The 22525-nt window shown below is 44.5% G+C and overlaps 2 protein-coding genes across 2 annotated transcripts in view; one reads left to right on the top strand and one right to left on the bottom strand.

Annotated features, from left to right (window-relative positions):
• The window catches only part of LOC119951773 (zinc finger protein 850-like), a 110580-nt gene that overhangs the window by 38589 nt on the left and 49466 nt on the right, over positions 1-22525 (bottom strand). The window lies entirely within an intron of this gene.
• Positions 8443-10880, top strand: LOC119951794 (oocyte zinc finger protein XlCOF6-like). Its single transcript, XM_038775148.1, has 2 exons — positions 8443-8517; positions 8845-10880. The coding sequence occupies exon 2, from the start codon at positions 9198-9200 to the stop codon at positions 10299-10301; it is 1104 nt and encodes a 367-aa protein (XP_038631076.1). The 5' UTR covers positions 8443-8517; positions 8845-9197; the 3' UTR covers positions 10302-10880.

Genomic DNA, 22525 nt, shown 5'->3' with positions numbered 1-22525 from the left:
TAAGTGAGTGGGAACACATTGACAGACAGAGCATAACGTGGGAAAAGTGGATGTGCCCACTTTAGCAAAAAGGGTTAAATAAAACAGAACATTATTTAATTGGAGAGAGATGCAGAACTCTGAGGTGCAGAGGGATCTGGATATCCTGATACAGGAACCTCAAGTTAGTTTGCAGGTACAGCAAGTGATTAGGAAGGATAATGGAGTCTGGTGACAGTGGGGAAGAAGCTGTTTTTGAGTCTGTTCATTCGTGTTCTCAGACTTCTGTATCTCCTGCCCGATGGAAGAAGTTGGAAGAGTGAGTAAGCCGGGTGGGAGGGGTCTTTGATTATGCTGCCCGCTTTCCCCAGCGGGAGGTGTAGATGGAAAGAGACTGGAATATAAAAGTGGGATGTTTTGCTGCAGTTGTACAGGGCCTTGATGAGACCATATTTAGAGCTGTGTACAGTTTGAGTCTCCTTATTTCAGAAATGGGATAATTGCTATGTAAGCAGTTCAGAGGAGGTTGACTCCCCAGATTCCTGGAATGAGGGGGTTATCCTCTGAGGAAAGGTTTGACAGGTTGGGACTATATCCATTGCAGTTTAGAACAATGAGAGATGATTTTATTGAAACACGTGAAATTCTGAGATGAACTGACAGAGAGAATGCGGAGAGAATGTTTCCCCTTGTGGTAGAGACTAGAACTACATTTAAAAGGGGTTTCCCATTGAAGACACAGATGAGGATATTCCTTTCCCCTGAGGTATATGGGTCTGTGAATCTCTCTTCCCCAGGGAGTGGTGGAGTCAGGGTCATTGATGGATTACCAGATGGACGACCAGCCTCACTGAAGTTCTCAACATGAGAGTTTTAAAGGGATTTTCAATGGCCCCTCTCTTTATCCGGAACCCTCAGGAGGAGTCAAACAGGTGAGAGAAAACTCAGAGCTCTGGCCTCACAGTTGCCTCATCAGAACAGAGATGACAACTTGCCAACAGCTCCCAGATTGTGCAGAAAGAGGAAGGTATTTGGTCACAAGCCCTCAGCTGAGAGAGAATCTGCTTTAGCTTCCAGTGGAACTTTCACAGGCTGGCTGGAAGCATTTTAAATCACCAGGCAGAGAGATAATAGAGAGAGTCCAGACTTGCTGTGTGCTGCCTTCTGGGTCGAAATACAAGTGAATTAAAATGGAGATTGCTTCTTCTCCTAGCCTTCCCTTCAGATGTTTCTGAAGGGTTCTACCAATCAGAATGAAGAATGGGGTAAATCTGAGCTGATTGACTGCTGGCAAAGTCCATCACAATGACATCACGGACCCTACCACACAGCACAGAGGGGAATCCCTTTGGTCAGTTCAACTAACCGCTTGCAGCTGGGGGCTTCCAAAGTCTGTTGTTTAATCCCAGAATCTGCAATGGTGCAGCAGCCAGCAAGACAGTAACAGGGAGACATGGATCAGACAAGGATTTAAAAAGATTCCTTACACATGGACCAATTACAAAGCCTGTCATTGAACCATCTGTACCCACCCAAGCCACGTCAAACTCTCAAACAATCATCTTCCCCACGCTCCGTCCCCGGTACAGGGAGTCAGCATTCTCATGCCAAGCAGTGAAAACATGGTGGCCTTGACACCCAGGTGTTGTCTAGGATTCCAGGCACTCTTGTTTTCTCTGTCCTCTGGGAGCTGTTTATCTCCCTGTTCCCACACAGCAAGTCGTCTGTTCTCAGCTTTGCTCGATTTCTGCTGGAGTCAGTGCCGGCCCTAGGGTTGCTGGCGCCCCGGGCAAGCTGAACTTCGGCGCCCTTACAAGTATAATTTTTTAAAATTTTCACAAGGAGAAAAACTGAAAATGTAGAATAAAGAGTTTATTACAATATTACAAAATTGAGGCATTCAAATCTGCACAGAATCTGAACAAACTGAGAAGCATACTATATTCCGTAAGTTCACGATGATAAAAACTGTAGCTGTAACGAATTTGCTCCTAATAAAAAGTATGAACAAATGAACAGATAGAACATAGAACAGTACAGCACAGAACAGGCCCTTCGGCCCTCGATGTTGTGCCGAGCAATGATCACCCCACTCAAACCCACGCATCCACCCCATACCCGTAACCCAACAACCCCCCCCCCCCCCCCCCCCACCAACCTTACTTTTTAGGACACTACGGGCAATTTAGCATGGCCAATCCACCTAACCCGCACATCTTTGGACTGTGGGAGGAAACCGGAGAACCGGGAGGAAACCCACGCAGACACGGGGAGGACGTGCAGACTCCACACAGACAGTGACGCTGGAAAACATTTATTATCCTACCTAAAACATTTTTTTTCTCGCCTTTAGATCTGCAAATCTTTTCATGGCACTTTCTATATCTATCTTCTTTACAAGATCATTTTCTATTGACAAAATTGCCAAAGAATTTAATCTGTCTTGAGTCATGGACGACCGTAAGTATGTCTTTGTAAGCTTCAGTTTACTAAAGCTTCTCTCTCCGGTGGCCACAGTAATAGGTATTGTAAGCATTATTCTTAATGCAACCCACAGATTTGGCATGACAGCCTGTAAATTATTAATGTTTATGAACCTAACGGCTTCTATTGGAAGCTTTACATCTTCAGGAAATAATTCTTTTGCAATATCCAGTTCAGTCAAGAGATCACATCCATTAATATCACTATTTTCTTGGTACTTTAACTTATCCTCCAAACCTTGACATGCTACTTTGAGTTTACTTTTATCTGGCAGATCTTTTAGGTTATTTAAAAATCCCCATGTGTTATTGAAACTTTGTAACTGTTCAAATCTCTCTGATAAAGAATTAATAGCTCTGTCGAATATTACATTGAACACATGATTATGAAATCTTTTTTCTGGGTCATCTGCATTTGGAACCTCGTCAATGCACTCATATTCAAACAGCTTCCTTTTTCTGCTTATTCTTTTACTTCTGAAAATGGGCTTTACATCTAATTCTGTAGCTAATTCTTTTGCTGACTCTAGTGCTTTTTCATATCCATTTGCACGATAATCAATTAAGTAATCAGTGACATTATTCATTAATGAAACTGCGGTAGACATTTCCACAGAGGTGTTCTGCATAGTTTTACTGACAACACTTACTCTGCCTAAGACATCATACCAGACATTCAGCATCACTAGAAAACTGTAATCTTCTATTTGTGTTACAAGAGTCTCTGCTTCATGTCGCATTGCAGGATCAGAAGCAGGCATTTCTGAAAGTTCATAAAGAGCTTCTCGGATTCCTATAATTTCATATTTAATGGCTTTGACACATTCTAATCTGCACTCCCATCTAGTCTCGCATAAAGGTTTTGCAGTGAGGCATTTAACATGTTTTTTCAGTGCATGCCATCGGCAAGGAGAGGCAGAAAACAAAATATATATGCGCTGGACAGTACCAAAAAATGAAGTGGATTCCCGGCAACTTGTTGCCCTGTCACCAACCACTAAGTTTAGGCTATGACATCCACATGGCATATAAAACGCCTGTAGATTTTCTTTCATGATCCGTGCCTGAACCCCTTTATTCTTTCCTTTCATATTTGAACCATTATCATAGCCCTGACCTCTGCAGTTATGTAAGTCTAGCTCGCTCGCTCTCAGAAAATCAAGTATACTTTCATATAATCCTTTGCCTGTAGTATCTATAACTGGTTTATAGTTAACAAAATGTTCCTTTATTGAAATGTCTTCTACATCTAAAAATCGTATTGTAAATGAAAGCTGCTCCACATGACATATCTGGCGTACAGTCTAAGATAAGACTAAAATATTTGGCTTCTTTAGCTCGGTTTAATATATTTTCCTGAACAGCATTTCCCAACAAATTGATTATTTCATTCTGAACATTTTTTCCGCAATAGTGAATGTGAGTTTCTTTAGACACAACCCGACGTAAATGTTCACTCATTGTCAGATCATATTTTCCAAGTAGCTCGACAAGACCTAAAAAATTCCCATTGTGCGGTGTAAATAATGTGTCTGAAGTTCCTCTGAAAGCCAAATTATGTTCAGCTAAATACAGAGTGATGCTCATTAAACGTTCCAAAACTTTACACCAATGCTCTCGTTCTTTTCCCACTCGTGACTGCATCCCCTTATCAATAGATTTATTAGTCTGCAATCGCAGTGATGTTTCAAACCACATTTTTGGAGGCATTTGCTATCTAGGAAAATAATAAAACAAATCTAAAATGGAATATAATATATATGTATAGTATATACATATATATATATATATATATATATTGTTGGTGAGTGTAAGATACTGGTCTTTTTGTTCCAGTCTGATGAGGAACTGTTCAGAATAAATCTGTTTACCACCAGTGTGGGTTTTCTTCATATAATGCTCTTCACGTTATTGTGATTTGTCCGTGTGTCAATGTCATTGCGTCACCATCAGGGGCAGCACGGTAGCCTTGTGGATAGCACAATCGCTTCATAGCTCCAGGGTCCCAGGTTCGATTCCGGCTTGGGTCACTGTCTGTGCGGAGTCTGCACATCCTCCCCGTGTGTGCGTGGGTTTCCTCCGGGTGCTCCGGTTTCCTCCCACAGTCCAAAGATGTGCGGGTTAGGTGGATTGGCCATGATAAATTGCCCTTAGTATCCAAAATTGCCCTTAGTGTTGGGTGGGGTTACTGGGTAATGGGGATAGGTTGGAGGTGTTGACCTTGGATAGGGGGTAGGGTGCTCTTTCCAAGAGCCGGTGCAGACTCGATGGGCCGAATGGCCTCCTTCTGCACTGTAAATTCGATGTAAGTCTATGTAAATCAGATTCAGATAATATAAAATATAGTCAGGGTCAGTCAGTTGCTTAAATGTATTGTAACTGATGAATTTTGAAAACCTAGTGTGTCTGGGCGAACTCTGAATCACGCAATAAGCATCGACGCTTAGGTTTCAAAATTCAGCCTTGCAAATAAACTTAACAGATAAGGTTAACTCGGCAAGGAGTACCCAGAAACTCCCTCCAAATGCTATTTACGGCGGCAAAGTCTGCCTCGTGAGTGTGTTTTTTTAAACAACACTTCGAGAGAGCACCAGAAGTATAATGAAATTTCGGGAAGCTAATTAGACCCAGTTAGTTAATCTACAATACCTGACTCTATTATAAGAGTTATAAAACTCTATATTTTATAATAGAGTCAGGTATTGTAGATTAACTAACTGGGTCTAATTAGCTTCCCGAAATTTCACTATACTTCTGGTGCTCTCTCGAAGTGTTGTTTAAAAAAACACACACACGAGGCAGATTTTGCCGCCGTAAATAGCATTTGGAGGGAGTTTCTGGGTACTCCTTGCCAAGTTAACCTTATCTGTTAAGTTTATTTGCAAGGCTGAATTTTGAAACCTAAGCGTCGATGCTTATTGCGTGATTCAGAGTTCGCCCAGACACACTAGGTTTTCAAAATTCATCAGTTACAATACACTACAGTCAGTTGCTTAAGTGTATTGTAACTGATGAATTTTGAAAACCTAGTGTGTCTGGGCGAACTCTGAATCACGCAATAAGCACGACGCTTAGGTTTCAAAATTCAGCCTTGCAAATAAACTTAACAGATAAGGTTAGCTCGGCAAGGAGTACCCAGAAACAAGAAACTCCCTCCAAATGCTATTTACGGCGGAGAAATCTGCCTTGTATGTGTGTTTTTTTAAACAACACTTCGAGAGAGCACCAGAAGTATAATGAAATTTCGGGAAGCTAATTAGACCCAGTTAATCTACAATACCTGACTCTCGCTGACCTAAGGTGCGCATTCCAATTTCCACCAAGAGGGCTAAATAGGCATAGCAGCTCAGAAACTGCAGCGCTCCGAGGAGGAAAAATTCCGAGCCAGTCTCAGAGTCTGAGGCATTATTCTCCTAAAGTTTGCTTTCAGCCCACTTGTGGCTGTTCAGCTTATTGTATCCCAAACTAAGATTGTGAGGGTTTAACTCACAGTTTGTTTAGTCTCTCTCTCTCTGACTCTCTCTCTCTCTCATTCCTTCGTCTGGTTCCTTTTCTCTCCTTCAAACAAGTTAGTTTTTTTTTTTGTCTCGTGATGGGATTTTGTCTCCTGATGGGATTGGTGCCCCCGAGCACATGGCGCCCCGGGCGACTGCCCGAGTTGCCGGTGCCTTAAGCCGGCCCTGAATACACGTCCAGGATGTTTGGGAAGATGGTGGGGAGGGTGGGCAGTTGTTCCCTCCCGAGGTGGATCAGGCCCATCACTCACTCTGTCAGACACCTCGCCCAGGAGAGCCACCTCGGGCAATAACCGTCAGGTTCCACAGTTACCGGGATAAAGAACGAGTCCCGAGGTGGGCGAATGATCACCGTAACTACAAATGGGAGAGCCGTGCCATCAGGCCCCATCAGGGGGCGCGGCTGCCAAAAAAGAGGGCGGCATTTATCAAGGCCAAGGCTGCACTTTACATACGTGGAGTTCGGTTTGGGGCGGTTTACCCCGCACACCTCCGAGTGAGTTTTAATTCAAAAGACCACTACTTTTGAGGCGCTGGATGATGCCGACGATTTTGTGAGGAAGCTCAGGCTGGGTATATTTTGTATTATATATGGGTCTTGTTGTTATTGGAGAGGGATTGTGGTTTTGGGGTCTTGTTGGGGTTTCTTGTACCAGTTTGTATTTTACTGTTTTTGTGTGGGGGTGGGGGGTCCTTTATTTAAAGTTGGGTGCAGGGAGGGGGGAGTTGTTGGTTGGTTACTCAGTTTATTATGCCCCGGGAGGGAGTTGTCCAGCGAGCTGAAGAAGGTAGTTAATGGGAGCGAAGTGGTGGGGGTAACTGCAGCTCATTAACATAGTCTAGGTTTTAGATAATGGGCTGAGTGCGTTGGTTCTGTTTGGGGTTAAAGATTGTTGAGCTCAGGGTCTGGGGTTGTTCTTCGGGCTTTTGGTTGTGGTTTTAATGAGAGGCGGGGAGATGGGGGATAGGGAAGGTTGATCGACGGTGACTACAGCTTGCTCTTTGCTCTGTTTTGTTGGGGTGCGTGGTGGCCACGGACCCAGTCTCCATGATGGATGAGATATCGTTCTTGGCCCCTCTCTGTGGGACTCACCGCTTTGTGCCTACAGATTTGGATTTAGGTCCTGGAGGGAAGGGCTGGAGAGGTTTGGTGACTTGTTTGTGAACGGCAGGTTTATTGGTTTTGATAGAAAACATTTTTTGGTAGAAAAATTACAACTCTCGAGTTCTTATTTTCTCAGATGCGTGATTTCCTACATAAGGCGATCTCGGTGTTTCCTTTAGCACCCCCGCCCTCTCTGATGATTAGGATTCTATCTCTTGCTGAAGTGAGTGAGGGTAGGATTTCAGATCTACAGTCGAATCTTGGCTGCACAGCAAGCTCCACTGGATGAGGTGAGGAGGAAGTGGGAGGGGGAATTGGATCTGGTTTCTGTGGAGGGGGCGTGGAGTGAGACTGTACAGGGTCAACTCGACCTCCTCCTGTGTTCGGTGCAGCTTGACTCAGTTCAAGGTGGTGCACAGGGCACATCTGTCTGGGACGAGGTTGTGTGGTTTTGTTCTTGGGTGTGGCAGACAGGTGAGCTTGGTGATCTCAGGTCCGGTGAATCATAAAAGGTACCATCCTTTTAACCAGACAAATAAACGTGTCAAGCTGAGAGAGCAAAGGATGTCAATGTCTTTAAGAGAGAGCGCGAACTGGGCCAAGCTTTGCAGAGTCTGCACCCTCCCTGGATTCATTTCCTTTCCCTTCAGTTGCTGCAAGTGACCAATTGAAGGTGAGAATGAGAAAAGAAAGGGAAAGGAGGAGAAAAGAAAGTGTTTTACTCACAGATGCTGGAGACAGGAGGAGATTTCAGTCTGTGTGAAGCTAAATCACCAGTCACACAAAGCAAGCGCTCTGATCGGCTTAAGGTCCAGTGTCCTTCCGCTGGGTCCACTCTTTTCATTGGTCAATACCTCAGCAGGAAATCGTTGGGTGTGCTCTTCAGTGCACATGCGCATTACCAGTCGACGCTGGGACGCATGCGGCGTTGTCGGTGTTTGGAGCATGCGCTTTCCGATTAATTGGACTTCGTTTTGGAAAGCCTGAGCGAAGTGGGTGGGAGGATTTGGAAATACTTTGTGGAGCCGCAAACCCTGATGAATAGTTGTCAACTCCTGATTCTGGTTCGGGAAATTCTTTCCCAGGACCTGAAGTTAATGCCCAAAATATTTGTTGAGTGAGTGGAAGATGGGGACGGGAACACAATAAGGTTAGACCCCGCCCCTCATTCACTCTGATTGCCTGGAGGACCAGGCGGCTCTCAGTCCTCCAGTCCCGCCCCTCATTCACTCTGATTGGCTGGAGGACCAAGCGGCTGTCTCTGTCCTCCAGACCCGCCCCTCATTCATTCTGATTGGCTGGAGGACCAGGAGGCTGTCTGAGTCCTACAGCCCCGCCCCTCATTGACTCTGATTGGCTGGAGGACCAGGCGGCTTTCAGTCCTCCAGCTCCGATTCCGTTGCCTGGAGACTCGGCCGCAGATCCCCGGGGGAAGGTATTAAAATTCCGGCTCCTAATCCACACCCTGGCGAGTAGGCCGTGAATCCCCAAGGAAAGGTTTCTTTATTCAGCTCCGAAAATCCGGAGCCCTCAGTCCACTCCCTGGAAACGAGGCGGTGAATCCCCGAGGAAAGGTCTTTATACTGACTGCTCCCAGACTCTGCCCCGACAAGGCCGCTCCCTGAAGACAGCGAGAAATAGGCATTAGAGACTCGGTATTGGGGAATGAGAGAGGAAAGAATGTTCTCCAGAAACTAGAATTGTCTGTTCTGAATTTCTATCCTGTACTGACTGTGATGTCTTTTGTAAACTCCTTTTACAGGATATGAGAAGAGGAGGAATTACAGACAGAAATCTCAAACATAACGTCTCGATCTGAGTCACCAGATTCTTTGGGATCTGACTATCATCGGCCTTTGAATCCAGAAGGGAATGTTTGCCGGATCAGACAGCCTCAAAAGATTTTAAACATCAGTGTGACTGGAAAAGCACTGAGACACACACACCCGATGAGAGTGTTCCAGAGCACTGACTGTGGAAAGATCTTTAACCAGTTACACAGCCTGAAAAATCATCACACAAGTCACAGCTGGGAGAGACCGTGCACGTGTTCAGTGTGTGGATGAGACTTCCGACTGATTTTCTGACCAGGAGAGACACAAGGTGACACAAAACATGGAGAAACCATGGATATGTGGGGACTGTGGTAAAGGATTCAATGCACCATCTCATCTTGAGATTCATCGACGCAGTCACACCGGGGAGAGGCCATTCATGTGCTCTCACTGTGAGAAGGGATTCACTGACTTATCCGGCCTGCTGTCACACCAGCGAGTTCACACTGGGGAGAGGCCGTTCACCTGCTCCCAGTGTGGGAAGGGATTCACTCAATTATCCCACCTACAAACACACCAGCGGGTTCACACTGGGGAGAAACCGTTCACCTGCGCTCAGTGTGGAAAGGGATTCAGTGATCCATCTGGCCTGCGTTCACACCAGCGGCTTCACACTGGGGAGAGGCCATTCACCTGCTCCCAGTGTGGGAAGGGATTCACTCAGTTATCCCACCTACAAACACACCAGCGAGTTCACACTGGGGAGAAGCCATTTACTTGCTCTCAATGTGGGAAGGGATTTGGTCATTTATCCAGCCTGCGGTCACACCAGCGCGTTCACACTGGTGAGAGGCCATTCACCTGCTCTCAGTGTGAGAAGGGATTCACTGAGTTATCCTGCCTGCGGAGACACCAGCGTGTTCACACTGGGGAGATGCCATTCACCTGCTCTGAGTGTGGGAAGGGATTTACTGATCCATCTGGCTTGCGTTCACACAAGCGAATTCACACTGGGGAGAAGCCGTTCACCTGCTCTCAGTGTGGGAAGGGATTTACAGATCCATCTGGCTTGCGTTCACACAAGCGAATTCACACTGGGGAGAAGCCGTTCACCTGCTCTCAGTGTGGGAAGGGATTCACTCAGTTATCCCACCAACAAATACACCAGCGAGTTCACACTGGGGAAAAGCCATTCACCTGCTCTCAGTGTGGGAAGGGATTCAGTCAATTATCCAGCCTGCGGAAGCACCAGCGAATTCACACTGAGGGGAGGCCATTCACTTGCTCTCGGTGTGGGAAGGGATTCACTAATTTCTCCAGCCTGCAAACACACCAGCGAGTTCACACTGGGGAGAGGCCCCTCACCTGCTCTCAGTGTGAGAAGGGATTCACTACGTTATCCAACCTGCGGAGACACCAGCAACTTCACACCGGGGAGAGTTAACTCAGTTGGCTGGATGGCTGGTTTGTCATGCGCAGTGACTCCAATATCAGGGGTTCAACTCCCGTACCGGCTGAGGTTATCCATGAAGGCCCCACCTTTTCAACATTGCCCCTCGACTGTGGTGTGGTGACTGTCAGATTCAATCACCACCAGTCAGTTCACTCTGTCAAAGAGGAAAGCAGCCTCTGGGACTTTGGGGACTCTTATTTCACATATCTACAACTAATATAGATTCCTTTAAGGAGCAAAAATCAGCGAAAGTGAGACAACCGTGGCTTACAAGAAACGTTAAATATTCCATTGGATCAAAGGAAGAGGCTCATAAAGTGGCCCAAATAGTAGTGAGCCTGAGGATTGGGAACTTGTTTTAGAATTCAGCAAAGGAGGGCGAAGAAACTGATAAACAGAAAATAGAATATGAGATCCAGCTGATGAGAAACATAAAAAAGCGACTGGAAAAGCTCCTATAGGAATGTGAAAATGAAAAGATTAGCAAAGACCAATGTGGGTCCATTCCAGGCAGAGACAGGAGAGTTTATAAAGGGGAATAAGGAAATGGCAGAGAAACTAAACAATGTGTGTCTGTCTTCACAGAGGAAGATACAGAAATCGGCCTGAGAACCAAGGAACTAGTGATCACGAGGAACTGAAAGAGATTAGTATCAGTGAACAGGTAGTACTGGAGAAATTAATGTGGTTGAAAGTTAATAAATTCCCCAAAGTTTCTCCAAATGGAGATAATCCAATTCACCATCCGTGGGTCGGAATAGGAATTCAATAAAACACGGAAGCCATTCACCCGACTGTTCTGGGACCTGTTTGTGTCCAACACATAAATAGATAAGTAGCCAGGGAGAAGGAGCCTGGCCAAGACAGAAAGAGGAAAGTGAGGGAGGATCTGGGTCAGGGAGGTAGTGGGGGTAGAATGGGAGGCAGCAGTGAAGAAGGAGGCGTGGGGAGGGGTGAAGGGAGGAGATGAAAAAAGGGGGAGCCAGAAGGGGAAAGAGAGAAGAGACCAAAAATGGGGGGGGGGGGGGGGGAAGAGAGCACAGGGAAAGACAACAGTGGCAGCAACCACAGAACAGCGAGAGAACGGGAAGAAAAATGAGAAGGGGAAACGAGCAATGGCCGATGTCGAGGCAACTGCACAAAAAATGTAAAAAGCATTAGCCCGCCACCCTAGTTAGATGATCTGTAAAAAGGAGAGAATAGAAGAGAGGGGAGGAAAGACTCCCTCCCGTCCGGTTATATTTCCAAGAGTCTGTGTGTGTGTTTTGCAAGGTATATACCTGTATTTTTTTACTTGTTCAAAACCCAACAAAAAATATTTATTAAAAAAAATCCCCAAAAGCTGATGCTCTACATCCCAGAGTGTTGAAAGAGGCGGCTGGAGAGATAGTGGATACATTGGTGATCATCTTTCAAAATTCAATAGATTCTGGAATGGTTCCTGCAGATTGGAAGGTGGTAAATGTAACTCTACTATTTAAGGAGGGAGAGAGAAAACAGGGAACCACAGACCCTTAGCCTGATATCAGTAGGAGGGAAAATGCTACAATCTATTATAAAGGATGATAACATACGAATTAGGAGCAGGAGTAGGCCACTCGGCCCCTCGAGCCTGCTCCACCTTTCAATACGTTCACGGCTGATCTGATTGTAACCTCAATTCCACATTCTCACCGACCCCCGACCCCCCGATAACCTTTCACCCCCTTGCTTGGCAAGAATCTATCCAGCTCTGTCTTCAAAATATTCAAAGACTTTGCTTCCACTGCCCCTTGCAGAAGAGAGTTCCAAAGACTCACAACACTCTGAGAGAAAAAAAATCTTCTTAAATGAGCAAGTTGTTACTTTTAAAGTGACTCCAATTTCTAGATTCTCCCACACGAGGAAATATCCTTTCCACATCCACCCTGTCAAAGCCCCTCAGGATCTTATACGGTTCAATCAAGTCACCTAAACTCCATCGGACACAAACCCAGCCTGTCCAATCATTCCTCAAAAGACCAGCCTCCAATTCCAGGTATGAGTCCAGTAAACCTTCTCTGAACTGTTTCCAACACATTGACATCATTACTTAAATGAGAGCAATACTGTACACAGTGCTCCAGATGTGGTCTCACCAATGTCCTGTATAACTGAAGCATAACCTCCCTACTTTTGTATTCAATTCCCCTCACAATAAACAATAACATTCTATTAGCTTTCCTAATAACTTGCTGTACCTGTATACTCGCCTTTTGTGATTCATGCTCGAGTAAGATTAGGGCCAATCAAGGATAGTAGTGGAAAGTTGTGTGTGGAATCAGAGGAGATAGGGGAAGCATTAAATGGATATTTTTCGTCAGTGTTTACACTGGAGAAAGACAATGTTGTCGAGGAGAACACTCAGGTTCAGTCGACCAGGCTAGATGGAATTGAGGTTCAAAAGGAGGAGGTGTTAGCAATTTTAGAAAATGTCAAAATAGATAAGTCCCCTGGGCCAGATGGGATTTATCCTAGGATTCTCTGGGAAGCCAGGGAGGAGATTGCAGAGCCTTTGTCCTTGATATTTATGTCGTCTTTGTCGACAGGAATAGTGCCGGAAGACTGGAGGATAGCAAATGTTGTCCCCTTGTTCAAGAAGGGGAGTAGAGACAACCCTGGTAATTATAGACCTGTGAGCCTTACTTCGGTTGTGGGTAAAATGTTGGAAAAGGTTATAAGAGATAGGGTTTATAATCATCTTGAAAAGAACAAGTTGATTAGCGATACTCAACACAGTTTTGAAGGGTAGGTCATGTCTCACAAACCTTATTGAGTTTTTTGAGAAGGTGACCAAACAGGTGGATCAGGGTAAAGCTGTTGATGTGGTGTATATGGATTTCAGTAAGGCGTTTGATAAGGTTCCCCACGGTAGGCTATTGCAGAAAATAAGGAAGTATGGAATTGAAGGTGATTTAGCGGTTTGGATCAGTAATTGGCTAGCTGAAAGAAGACAGAGGGTGGTGGTTGATGGCAAATGTTCATCCTGGAGTTCAGTTACTAGTGGTGTACCGCAAGGATCTGTTTTGGGGCCACTGCTGTTTGTCATTTTTATAAATGACCTGGAAGAGGGTGTAGAAGGATGGGTTAGTAAATTTGCAGATGACACGAAGGTCGGTGGAGTTGTGGATAGTGCTGAAGGATGTTATAGGATACAGAGGGACATAGATAAGCTGCAGAGCTGGGCTGAGAGGTGGCAGATGGAGTTTAATGCGGAAAAGTGTGAGGTGGTTCACTTTGGAAGGAGTAACAGGAATGCAGAGTACTGGGCTAATGGCAAGATTCTTGGTAGTGTAGATGAACAGAGAGATCTCGGCATCCAGGTACATAAATCCTTGAAAGTTGCCACCCAGGTTAATAGGGCTGTTAAGAAGGCATATGGTGTGCTAGCCTTTATAAGCAGGGGGATTGAGTTTCGGAACCACAGGGTCATGCTGCAGCTGTACATAACTCTGGTGCGGCCACACCTGGAGTACTGCGTGCAGTTCTGGTCACCACATTATAGGAAGGATGTGGAAGCTTTGGAAAGGGTTCAGAGGAGATTTACTAGGATGTTGCCTGGTATGGAGGGAAGGTCTTACGAGGAAAGGCTCAGGGAATTGAGGTTGTTTTCGTTAGAGAGGAGAAGGCTGAGAGGTGACTTAATAGAGACATATAAGATAGTCAGAGGGTTAGATAGGGTGGACAGTGAGAGTCTTTTTCCTCGGATGGTGATGACCAACACGAGGGGACATAGCTTTAAATTGAGGGGTGAGAGATATAGGACAGATGTCAGAGGCAGTTTCTTTACTCAGAGAGTAGTAGGGGTGTGGAACGCCCTGCCTGCAACAGTAGTAGACTCGCCAACTTTAAGGGCATTTAAGTGGTCACTGGATAGACATATGGATGAAAATGGAATAGTGTAGGTCAGATAGGCTTCAGATGGTTTCACAGGTCGGCGCAACATCGAGGGCCGAAGGGCCCGTACTGCGCTGTAGTGTTCTATGTTCTATGCTCTTGGACACTCAGGTCCCTCCGTCTCAGAGCTCTGCAATCTCTCACCATTTAGATAATAAGCTTTTTTATTCTTCTGGCCACCATGAACAATTTCACATTTTCCCACATTATTCTCCATTTCCCAGATCTTTTCCTACTCACGTAACCTATTTACATCCCTTCATAATCTCCTTATGTCCTCTTCACAATTTACTTTCCCACCTACCTTTGAATCATTGGAACACAGGAGCAGGAGTTGGCCATTCAGCCCTTCGAGCCTGCTCCACCATTCAATACGATTATGATTGATCATCCACTTCAATGCCTTTTTCCCCATACTGTCCCCATATCCCTTTGTGTTATTGCGATTTAGAAATCTGTCAGTCTCTGCTTTAAACACACTCAGTGACTGAGCTCCCACAGCCCTCTGGGGTAGAGAATTCCAAAGATTCACAACCCTCTGATTAAAGAAATGTCTCCTCCGAGACTGGTCGTAAGTGGCTTCCCCCTTATTTTGAAATTATGTCCCCTGGTTCCAGACTCCCCAACCCGGGGAAACATCTCACCTGCACCTCTCCTGTCTATTCCTTTATGGATTTTGTAAGTTTCAATGAAATCCCCTCTCATTCTTCAAAATTCTGGAGACCCAGGTTCCCCAATCTCTCTTCATAGGCCATCCCCGGAACAAGTCTGGTGAACCTTCATTGCCCTCCCTCTGTGGCAATAATACCTTTCCTAAGGTATGGGGAGTAAAACTGCACCCAGTACTCCAGCTGCAGTCAAACCAAGGTTCTATACTATTGAAGCAAGTCTTCACTACTCCTCTACTCAAATCCTCTTGTGATAAAGGCCAACATCCCATCAGCCTTCCTAATAACTTGCTGTACATGCATGTTATCCTTCGGTGACTTATTGACAGGCCGCCCGGGTCCATTTATACCCAGGTCCCTTTACCACTATTACCACTCATGTTAACTGCACGCGATGCTCAGGTCGCACAGAGGGAGTCCATTCGGCCCATCGTGCTCATGCCAGATCTGTGAAAGAGCCAATCAATTAATTCCATTGTCCAGAAACTTTCTTTTCAAGGACCTCTCCAATTACCTTTTGAAAGAAATAGTTGAATCTGTTTCTTGCGCCCTTTTCAGGTAATGCTCTCCTGATCACAACAACTTGCCTGTGTTTTAAAAACAAATTATTAAGGATATAATGTTTTTAGATTTTCATTGAGAATTTCAGAGAGAATCAAAATATTATTCTAAATTACACCTCAATCGTTGTCAATCTTTTTGATGAGGGGACCAACTGTAATATATCCTATAGCATCACAGATCTCCCAAAAGATTTAGATTTTACTTTTAGATATATTGTTATGTGTACTGAGGTACAATGAAAAGTATTGTTCTGCGTACAGTCCAGGCAGATTGTTCCATGCCTGAAAAAAAAAGGACATACAATAAATGCACAATGTAAATACATAGGCATCGGGTGAAGCATAATGAGTGTAGTGCTAAGTATAGTCATTGTTGTAATGTACAAAACTGTAGGCAGGACTGGGAAATCTATTAATTTTATAATTCACTTTTGCACCATATTCATGGCTATAAGTAATAAAGTCAAGGAAGCCATTTTAAACTCTAACATCTAGTGTCTTGCACAGATTATGTAACATTTCTTTGTTCATCACATATTGATTTCATGTTGGAAGCAAAACAGTTAATTATTCAACAAGGAACTTTGATTAAATTATAATTCATGAAACAATATTACAGATAATATTGTAATGGCTGAATTGTTCTTTTATAAATTAAGATTGTCCAAGCCCAAATGTTTCTAAACTGCAGTGCTAGCAGAAATTGTTTATACAAAGAAAGTATTTTTAAAAAATATATATAAATTTAAAGTACCCAATAATTTTTTTCCAATTTAGGGGCACTTTAGCATGTCCAATTCACCTAACCTGCACATCTTTGGGTTGTGGGGGTGAAACCCATGCAGACACGGGGAGAATGTGCAAACTCCACACGGACAGTGACCCAGGGCCGGGATTCGAACCCGGGTCCTCAGCGCCGTAGGCAGCAATGCTAATCACTGCACCACCGTGCTGCCTACAAAGAAAATATTTAATAAGTAGCGGGCTATCATATTCTACCCAAGTCTGGCTCAAGAATAAGCTAATTATTCAACCTGATGAAGATTAGTAAAAAAGAAAGTTATTATCTTCAACAACCTGTCTTTTTAAACTATTGTATCCTATATTTACCAAATGTATGAATTAGATTACTGTATTAATTAGCTACCAGCAGTAGCAGTAATACCTAGTGAGGCTTAATCGAACTGCAGCTAATGAATCCATCATGAATCAGTAGTTATAGTGAAAGACTAAAAGTCTTTTTATATTTGCTGTAAAAAGGTAAAAGCTTAATTGCTGTGTATGTAAAAATGTGAAATGAGGATAAATGTACTGGCAAGAGAGATCTTCAAGCTCTGATTAGCCTCAACATTTGAAACTGTCTGAATAAGGGATTGTATAGAATCAGATAAAGGGATAGTATGAAACAGTTCTATTGTATTTCTGTCTGAGATAATGAGAGAAGGTGGTGTCAGTAATTGGGGATCCAATTAAATTAATCCAGTGACCAAATTGACCAATGGTCATGTTACAACAGACCCAACTCTGACGTGAGGTAATGGTCACTTTGGGGATAAAAGTACAGATTCCGAAGGTCTTCCTTTTTGGCCAAGTACTGAAGATTCCCGAGGCTGAGTTCCAAGGAAATTACTGTCAAAGAAGGAGCCAGAGAGGGTTACGCTGCTACAGACTGATCACCCACATGAAGTTGGAAAAGTCAATGACTTAAAATTGTTCAGTAAACCTTTTTCATTTAATAAACTTTTAAAATTTACTATCCAGAGGATTCTGAATTTGCCGTAATTAGTTAAAGTCTTGTCTGAATCAAAGTGAATTTATTTTTTCTGTAAAATATTTTTATTCTCCATTTTCACATTTTGTTCAAAATTTACACCCTACCAACAAACAGTAAACGGTAACAAATACAAAGTGAATTCCCTTATCAACAACAACGATCCCATCCTCCCACCACCCCAAACAACGACCCTCCTGGCAATATAAGCATCAAATAGAACAAACCCTCCCACAGCGGGATAATACAAGGAAAAAAAACAAACAAAAGAATCAGGAATCGCCTATGGACACTGTTGACCATAGAGTCCACCCCCCCCCCCCCTCCCCCTAACATTCATTGCCATCCAATCCCCGAAAGAGTCCCGTACATGACACCCACGCATTGCGAGCCCTCCACCCCCCCACACGACTCCTCCCCTCCACTTCCTTTCAGAAAACTCCCCCAACCTCTTCCTTCCCCCCTCCCCAAACTTTCCACCCTGGCTAGACTCATCGGGACCTGTTCTGCCAGGCTCCGATAGCTGCAGCCCCCCCCCCCCCCCCCCCCCCCCCCTCACTCACTCCGTTCACTGGCTGGCTTAAAACCGGCCAGCGTGGAGGCCCCCGCCGGGTCCCTTTTCCCCTTGCCCGGCCCTCGGAAAGCCCAGAAACCCCCTTTAGCACACAGACCCCACATACACACACAAGCCCCAAAGAACCATCATTGCAAGTGAAAGTCCCATCTCTTCCCTTATCCAAGTATATATAATGTTAGCTCATTTAGCATATACACCAACCGCAGTGAAAAAATACAGCCACATGAGGCTACATCGATACATGTCCACTTCTCAATTCAGCCACAGTCCTTCTGCCTTCGCAAACACCTCCGCTGCTTCCGTCGTCCCGAAATAAAAGTCCTTGCATCTATTATCACCCTCAACTTAGCTGGGTATACTATGCCGCACTGCACCCTACTGATGTACAGTGCCTTCTTCACCTGGCTGAAGGCAGCCCGCCTCCTCGCCAGCTCCACCATGTAGTCCTGATATATGCGTATACCAGCTCCAGCCCACTGCATCACCCGCTTCTGCTTTGCCCAGCAGAGGACCTTCTCCTTCACGCTGTACCTTCAAAAACACAAAGTTACTACTCTTGGCGGCTCACTCCCGTTTGGTACAGGCCTTCATCTCCCTCCCCCAATAGCTTCGCCAACATCGTGGCAAAATACTCAGTCGGCCTTGGCCCTTCAACTCCTTCAGGAAGACCCACAATCCTCAGATTCTGTCGCCTGGATCTGTTTTCCAAGTCGTCCATTTTGGCTCGCAGATCCTCATTGATCTCTATCACCTTCCGCATCTCCTTCTCCATCGCGGTAATTTGATCACTGTGCTGCAATAATGTCTCTTCCACTTCCTTCAGCGCCTCGCCTTGCTCCTGCACCTCCACCACTGCGCTCAATAGCGCCGCCCTCACCGGGGCAATTGCCTCCTCCACCAGCACTTTCAATACCGTCTCCTTCCTCATTGCCTCCATGTGCTTTGTAAACTGCCTTTCGAGTTTCGCGGCCATCACTTTCGTTATTTCTTCAGCCGTGAGCAATGCGGCCTCCCCTGGTGGCCCAGCCTCCACTTTCCTTGCCGTCCCCGTGGTGATCTTTCCATTCCCCGACGGACTTTCAGCCGCTTTTTTCACGGCCATTATTTTACTTGATTTTGACATTTCTCTTCGCTGTGCCGTCTCCCTGCTTTTGCCGCCTCTGTAGCCCCTGGGACCGGGCGTTAATCCCTGAAAATGCTGTTCCCGAACGGGAGCCCTCCAATGTGCGGCTGCCTCCCGCTCGCCATCACTGGAAGTTCGTCAAAAGTTAATTTATTAAATGGTGATTTGTGGGTGGCTGAAATCAATTAAATTCCAGATAAGATCAGATAACATAAATCTTCAATTTAAAAACTTGCATTTCTGTAGCGCCTTCACAACCACAGGATAGCCCAAAGTGCTTTCCAGCCAATTAAGTACTTTTGAAGTGTGATCACTGTTATAATGTATGAACGCAGCAGCCAATTTACACACAGCAAGATCCCACACACAGCAATGTGATAATGAGCAGATGATGTGTTTTTGGTGATGTTGATTGAGGGTTACAGTAAGAAGTGTTACAACACCAGGTTAAAGTCCAACAGGTTTGTTTCAAACACCAGCTCGTTCCTCCGGTAACCTGAGGCACACCCCAGTTCAACGGCGGCATCTCCACATTATCATCGAAGGTTAAATATTGACCAGGACACCGGGGATAACTCCTCTGCTCTTCTTAAAAATAGTTGCTGTGGGAACTATTACGCCCACCTGAGAGGGGCAGACAGGGCCTCAGTAGTCTCTGACAGCAGAATTCTTCACTTGATGGTAAGACAGGTTGCTATCGATGCTGCAGCATTCATCATCTCTTCTGCACATTTATCAGCTGCTTTGTATTCCGTGTCTGTTGAGGATAGCTAAAAATAATTGGTAATAGCTGGTGTATTTGGACAGTGCAAAACAACATTCATTGCATGCAAATGTGTGCTGAATATTCTGGCTCCATTTGTACAAGCTCTTCAGCCTCCACCACTCTCTATAAAACTGTGAGACAGCTCCAGCCCTTCATGTATCCATCCTGACCCGATACTAGTATATCACCACTTGTGTCACTACCGTTGCGGCATGGTAGCACAGTGGTTAGCACTGTTGCATTATAGCATCAGGGACCCAGGTTCGATTCCCTGCTTGGGTGACTGCCGATGCGGATCTGCACATTCTCCCCATTGAACCAACTTCCATGAACTTAAAATATCCGCTTCATCCACCACCTGCTCTTGTTTTTACCAACCATCTGATCAAACATGTTTTCTGACAACTGAACTTCAGCCTCCCTATTGGCACTTCTCAAGTTCTCTTCCTCCTGTCTTAACCAGTTTTGTGTTCTGATTACCACACAATCAGGAAACACTCCTGGATCTATTTCTTGCAACATCTCAGTTGTTCCACTTTCCACTGGCTTTCCACGCTTACTAGGCTGCACTCATACTTGTGATCCAGCTGTATTATTATCTAGGATAAATCTTACCCCAAAAAGGTAATTTTTCTTTTACTCCTGCTACCACTTCACCACTTTTCACCGGAGTCTCTAACCATACCTTACATAGTGGCACACTACTGCTCTCACCATTAATTAATAATAATAATTGCTTATTGTCACAAGTAGGCTCCAATGAACTTACTGTGAAAAGCCCCTAGTTGGCACATTCTGGCGTCAGTTTTGGGGGCCGGTACAGGAATTGAACCCTCGCTGCTGGCATTGTTCTGCATTACAAGCCAGCTGTTTAGCCCAGTGTGCTAAACCAACCCCCAATTCCACATATTACCACATTTTCTGGCAAAACACCTCTCCAAAAAGGTCCAGCTAACTCTCCCCAGGCTGGCTCTCTCTCCAGAAAGCCTGGTGGGTGCTGTATCCCTGAGACTACAGGGGCCGAAAGACAAACTACAAACTGAAAGCAAAGGTGATATGAACTAAGATGCCTCTCCAGAAAAGTTTTGACTACTGCAATTTAAAGTAGAGAGCACCTGAATGAATGAATCTCCAAAGAAGATCATTACAGACTGCAAACCAAATACTTTAATCTGCAAGCTTATTGTGAAGAAAGGCTCTTTCCTTCAATTTTGATTTTTTTTTTAACCTCTTTCCACCCCTCTGTGGTTGTCTGTCGTGTGTGTGTGTATGTGTGTGTGTGTGTATATATATATTTTATATATATATATATATAGAGGGTGGGGCAGGTTGACCTGGGTTTTAGGTATTAACTTGTAACCAGTTGCATATACTGCATATTTTATGATAGTTCTTGTTATAAATAAACAGTAATCATGTTTACATTTTCTAAGTATCCTGTTGTAACCTCCTTAATAATGGATTCTTGCACTTTCCCTGTCACACATGTTTGGCTAACTAGCCTATTGTTTCCTACTTTCTGCCTCCCTCCTTTCTGGAATAGAGATGTTACATTCTCTATTTTCCAATCCACTGGGACCTTTCCAGAATCTAAGGAATTTTGTGGGATTATAACCAATGCATCTATTTTCTTTGCCACCACTTCTTTTAAAACCCAAGGATGCAGGTCACCCGGTCCTGGGGACTTGTCAGCCTTTAGGTTCAATAGTTTTCCTGGCATCTTTTCTCTGGTGATTATTCTATGTTCCTCACTCCCTATTACCTCTCGATTTTCAATTATCTTTGCAAGTTTTTCTCAGTCTGCAACCATAGTCACAAAATACCTGTTTAAAGCCTCCATCATTTCTTTGTTTTCCATGATCAATTTTCCAGGCTCACTCTCCAGTGGACCAACGTGGATTTAGTCATTCTTTACCTCTTCAAATACTTGCAGAAACCTTTACTATCTACTGTTATAGTTCGAGAATGTTTACCCTCATACTCTAATTTCTGCCTCTTTCTTATCTTTTAGTCATTCTTTGCTGATTCTTCAAAATTGCCCAACTTTTAAACAAACACTAACCTTTGCAGATTTGGATGGTGTTTCTTTCAATTAAAAACAATCCTTGACTTCCTTATTTAACCATGGATGATGCATTCTTCTCAAAGAGCCTTTCTTTCTCTCTGGCATAGATGTTTGCTGAGAGTTATTCAAAGTCATCCACTTACACACCGATGTCCCAACTTTCAACATTGTTTCCCAAGTTCGCTTTAGCCAGCCCTCCCTTCATACCCTTCAGAATTTCTTTATTTCGTTTTTAAAACACTGGGTCTCAGACCAGTCTTTAGAGTACCCCATTCTTGTTTTTCAATTAAACGGCAAATTAGCGTGGACAATCTACGTAGACTGGAAAACCTTTGGGTTGTGGGGGTAAGACACAAACAGACATGGGGAGAATGTGTAAATACCACACGGACAGTGACCCGGGGCCGGGATGAAACCCAGGTCCTCAGCGCCATGAGGTAGCAGTGCTAACCACTGCTCCACTGTGTCGCTTTTAGACCAGCACTTCTCACCTTCAAAATGAAAGTGGAATTCTATTATATTATGATCACTGTGACTTAGAGGCTCCATCACTGTGAGGTTATTGAACAATCTTGTTGCACATTACCAGGTCGAGAATTGTCTGCTCCCTGGTTGGCTCTAGAATGTACGGCTCTAAGAAATTGTTCCAAAAAGACTCTACCCATTTTTCAGGCTATTTTTTGAATCTGATTCTCCCAATCGACATTAAAATGAACGAGGACCTTGATGATTGTTCCTCTGTTGGTGTGTGTCCTTGTGTCTCTTCA

Source organism: Scyliorhinus canicula, chromosome 17 (genome assembly GCF_902713615.1).
Source record: "Scyliorhinus canicula chromosome 17, sScyCan1.1, whole genome shotgun sequence".
Taxonomy (NCBI): domain Eukaryota; kingdom Metazoa; phylum Chordata; class Chondrichthyes; order Carcharhiniformes; family Scyliorhinidae; genus Scyliorhinus; species Scyliorhinus canicula.
The sequence above is the reverse complement of the archived record's forward strand: the minus strand, read 5'-3'. Positions and strand labels throughout refer to the sequence as shown.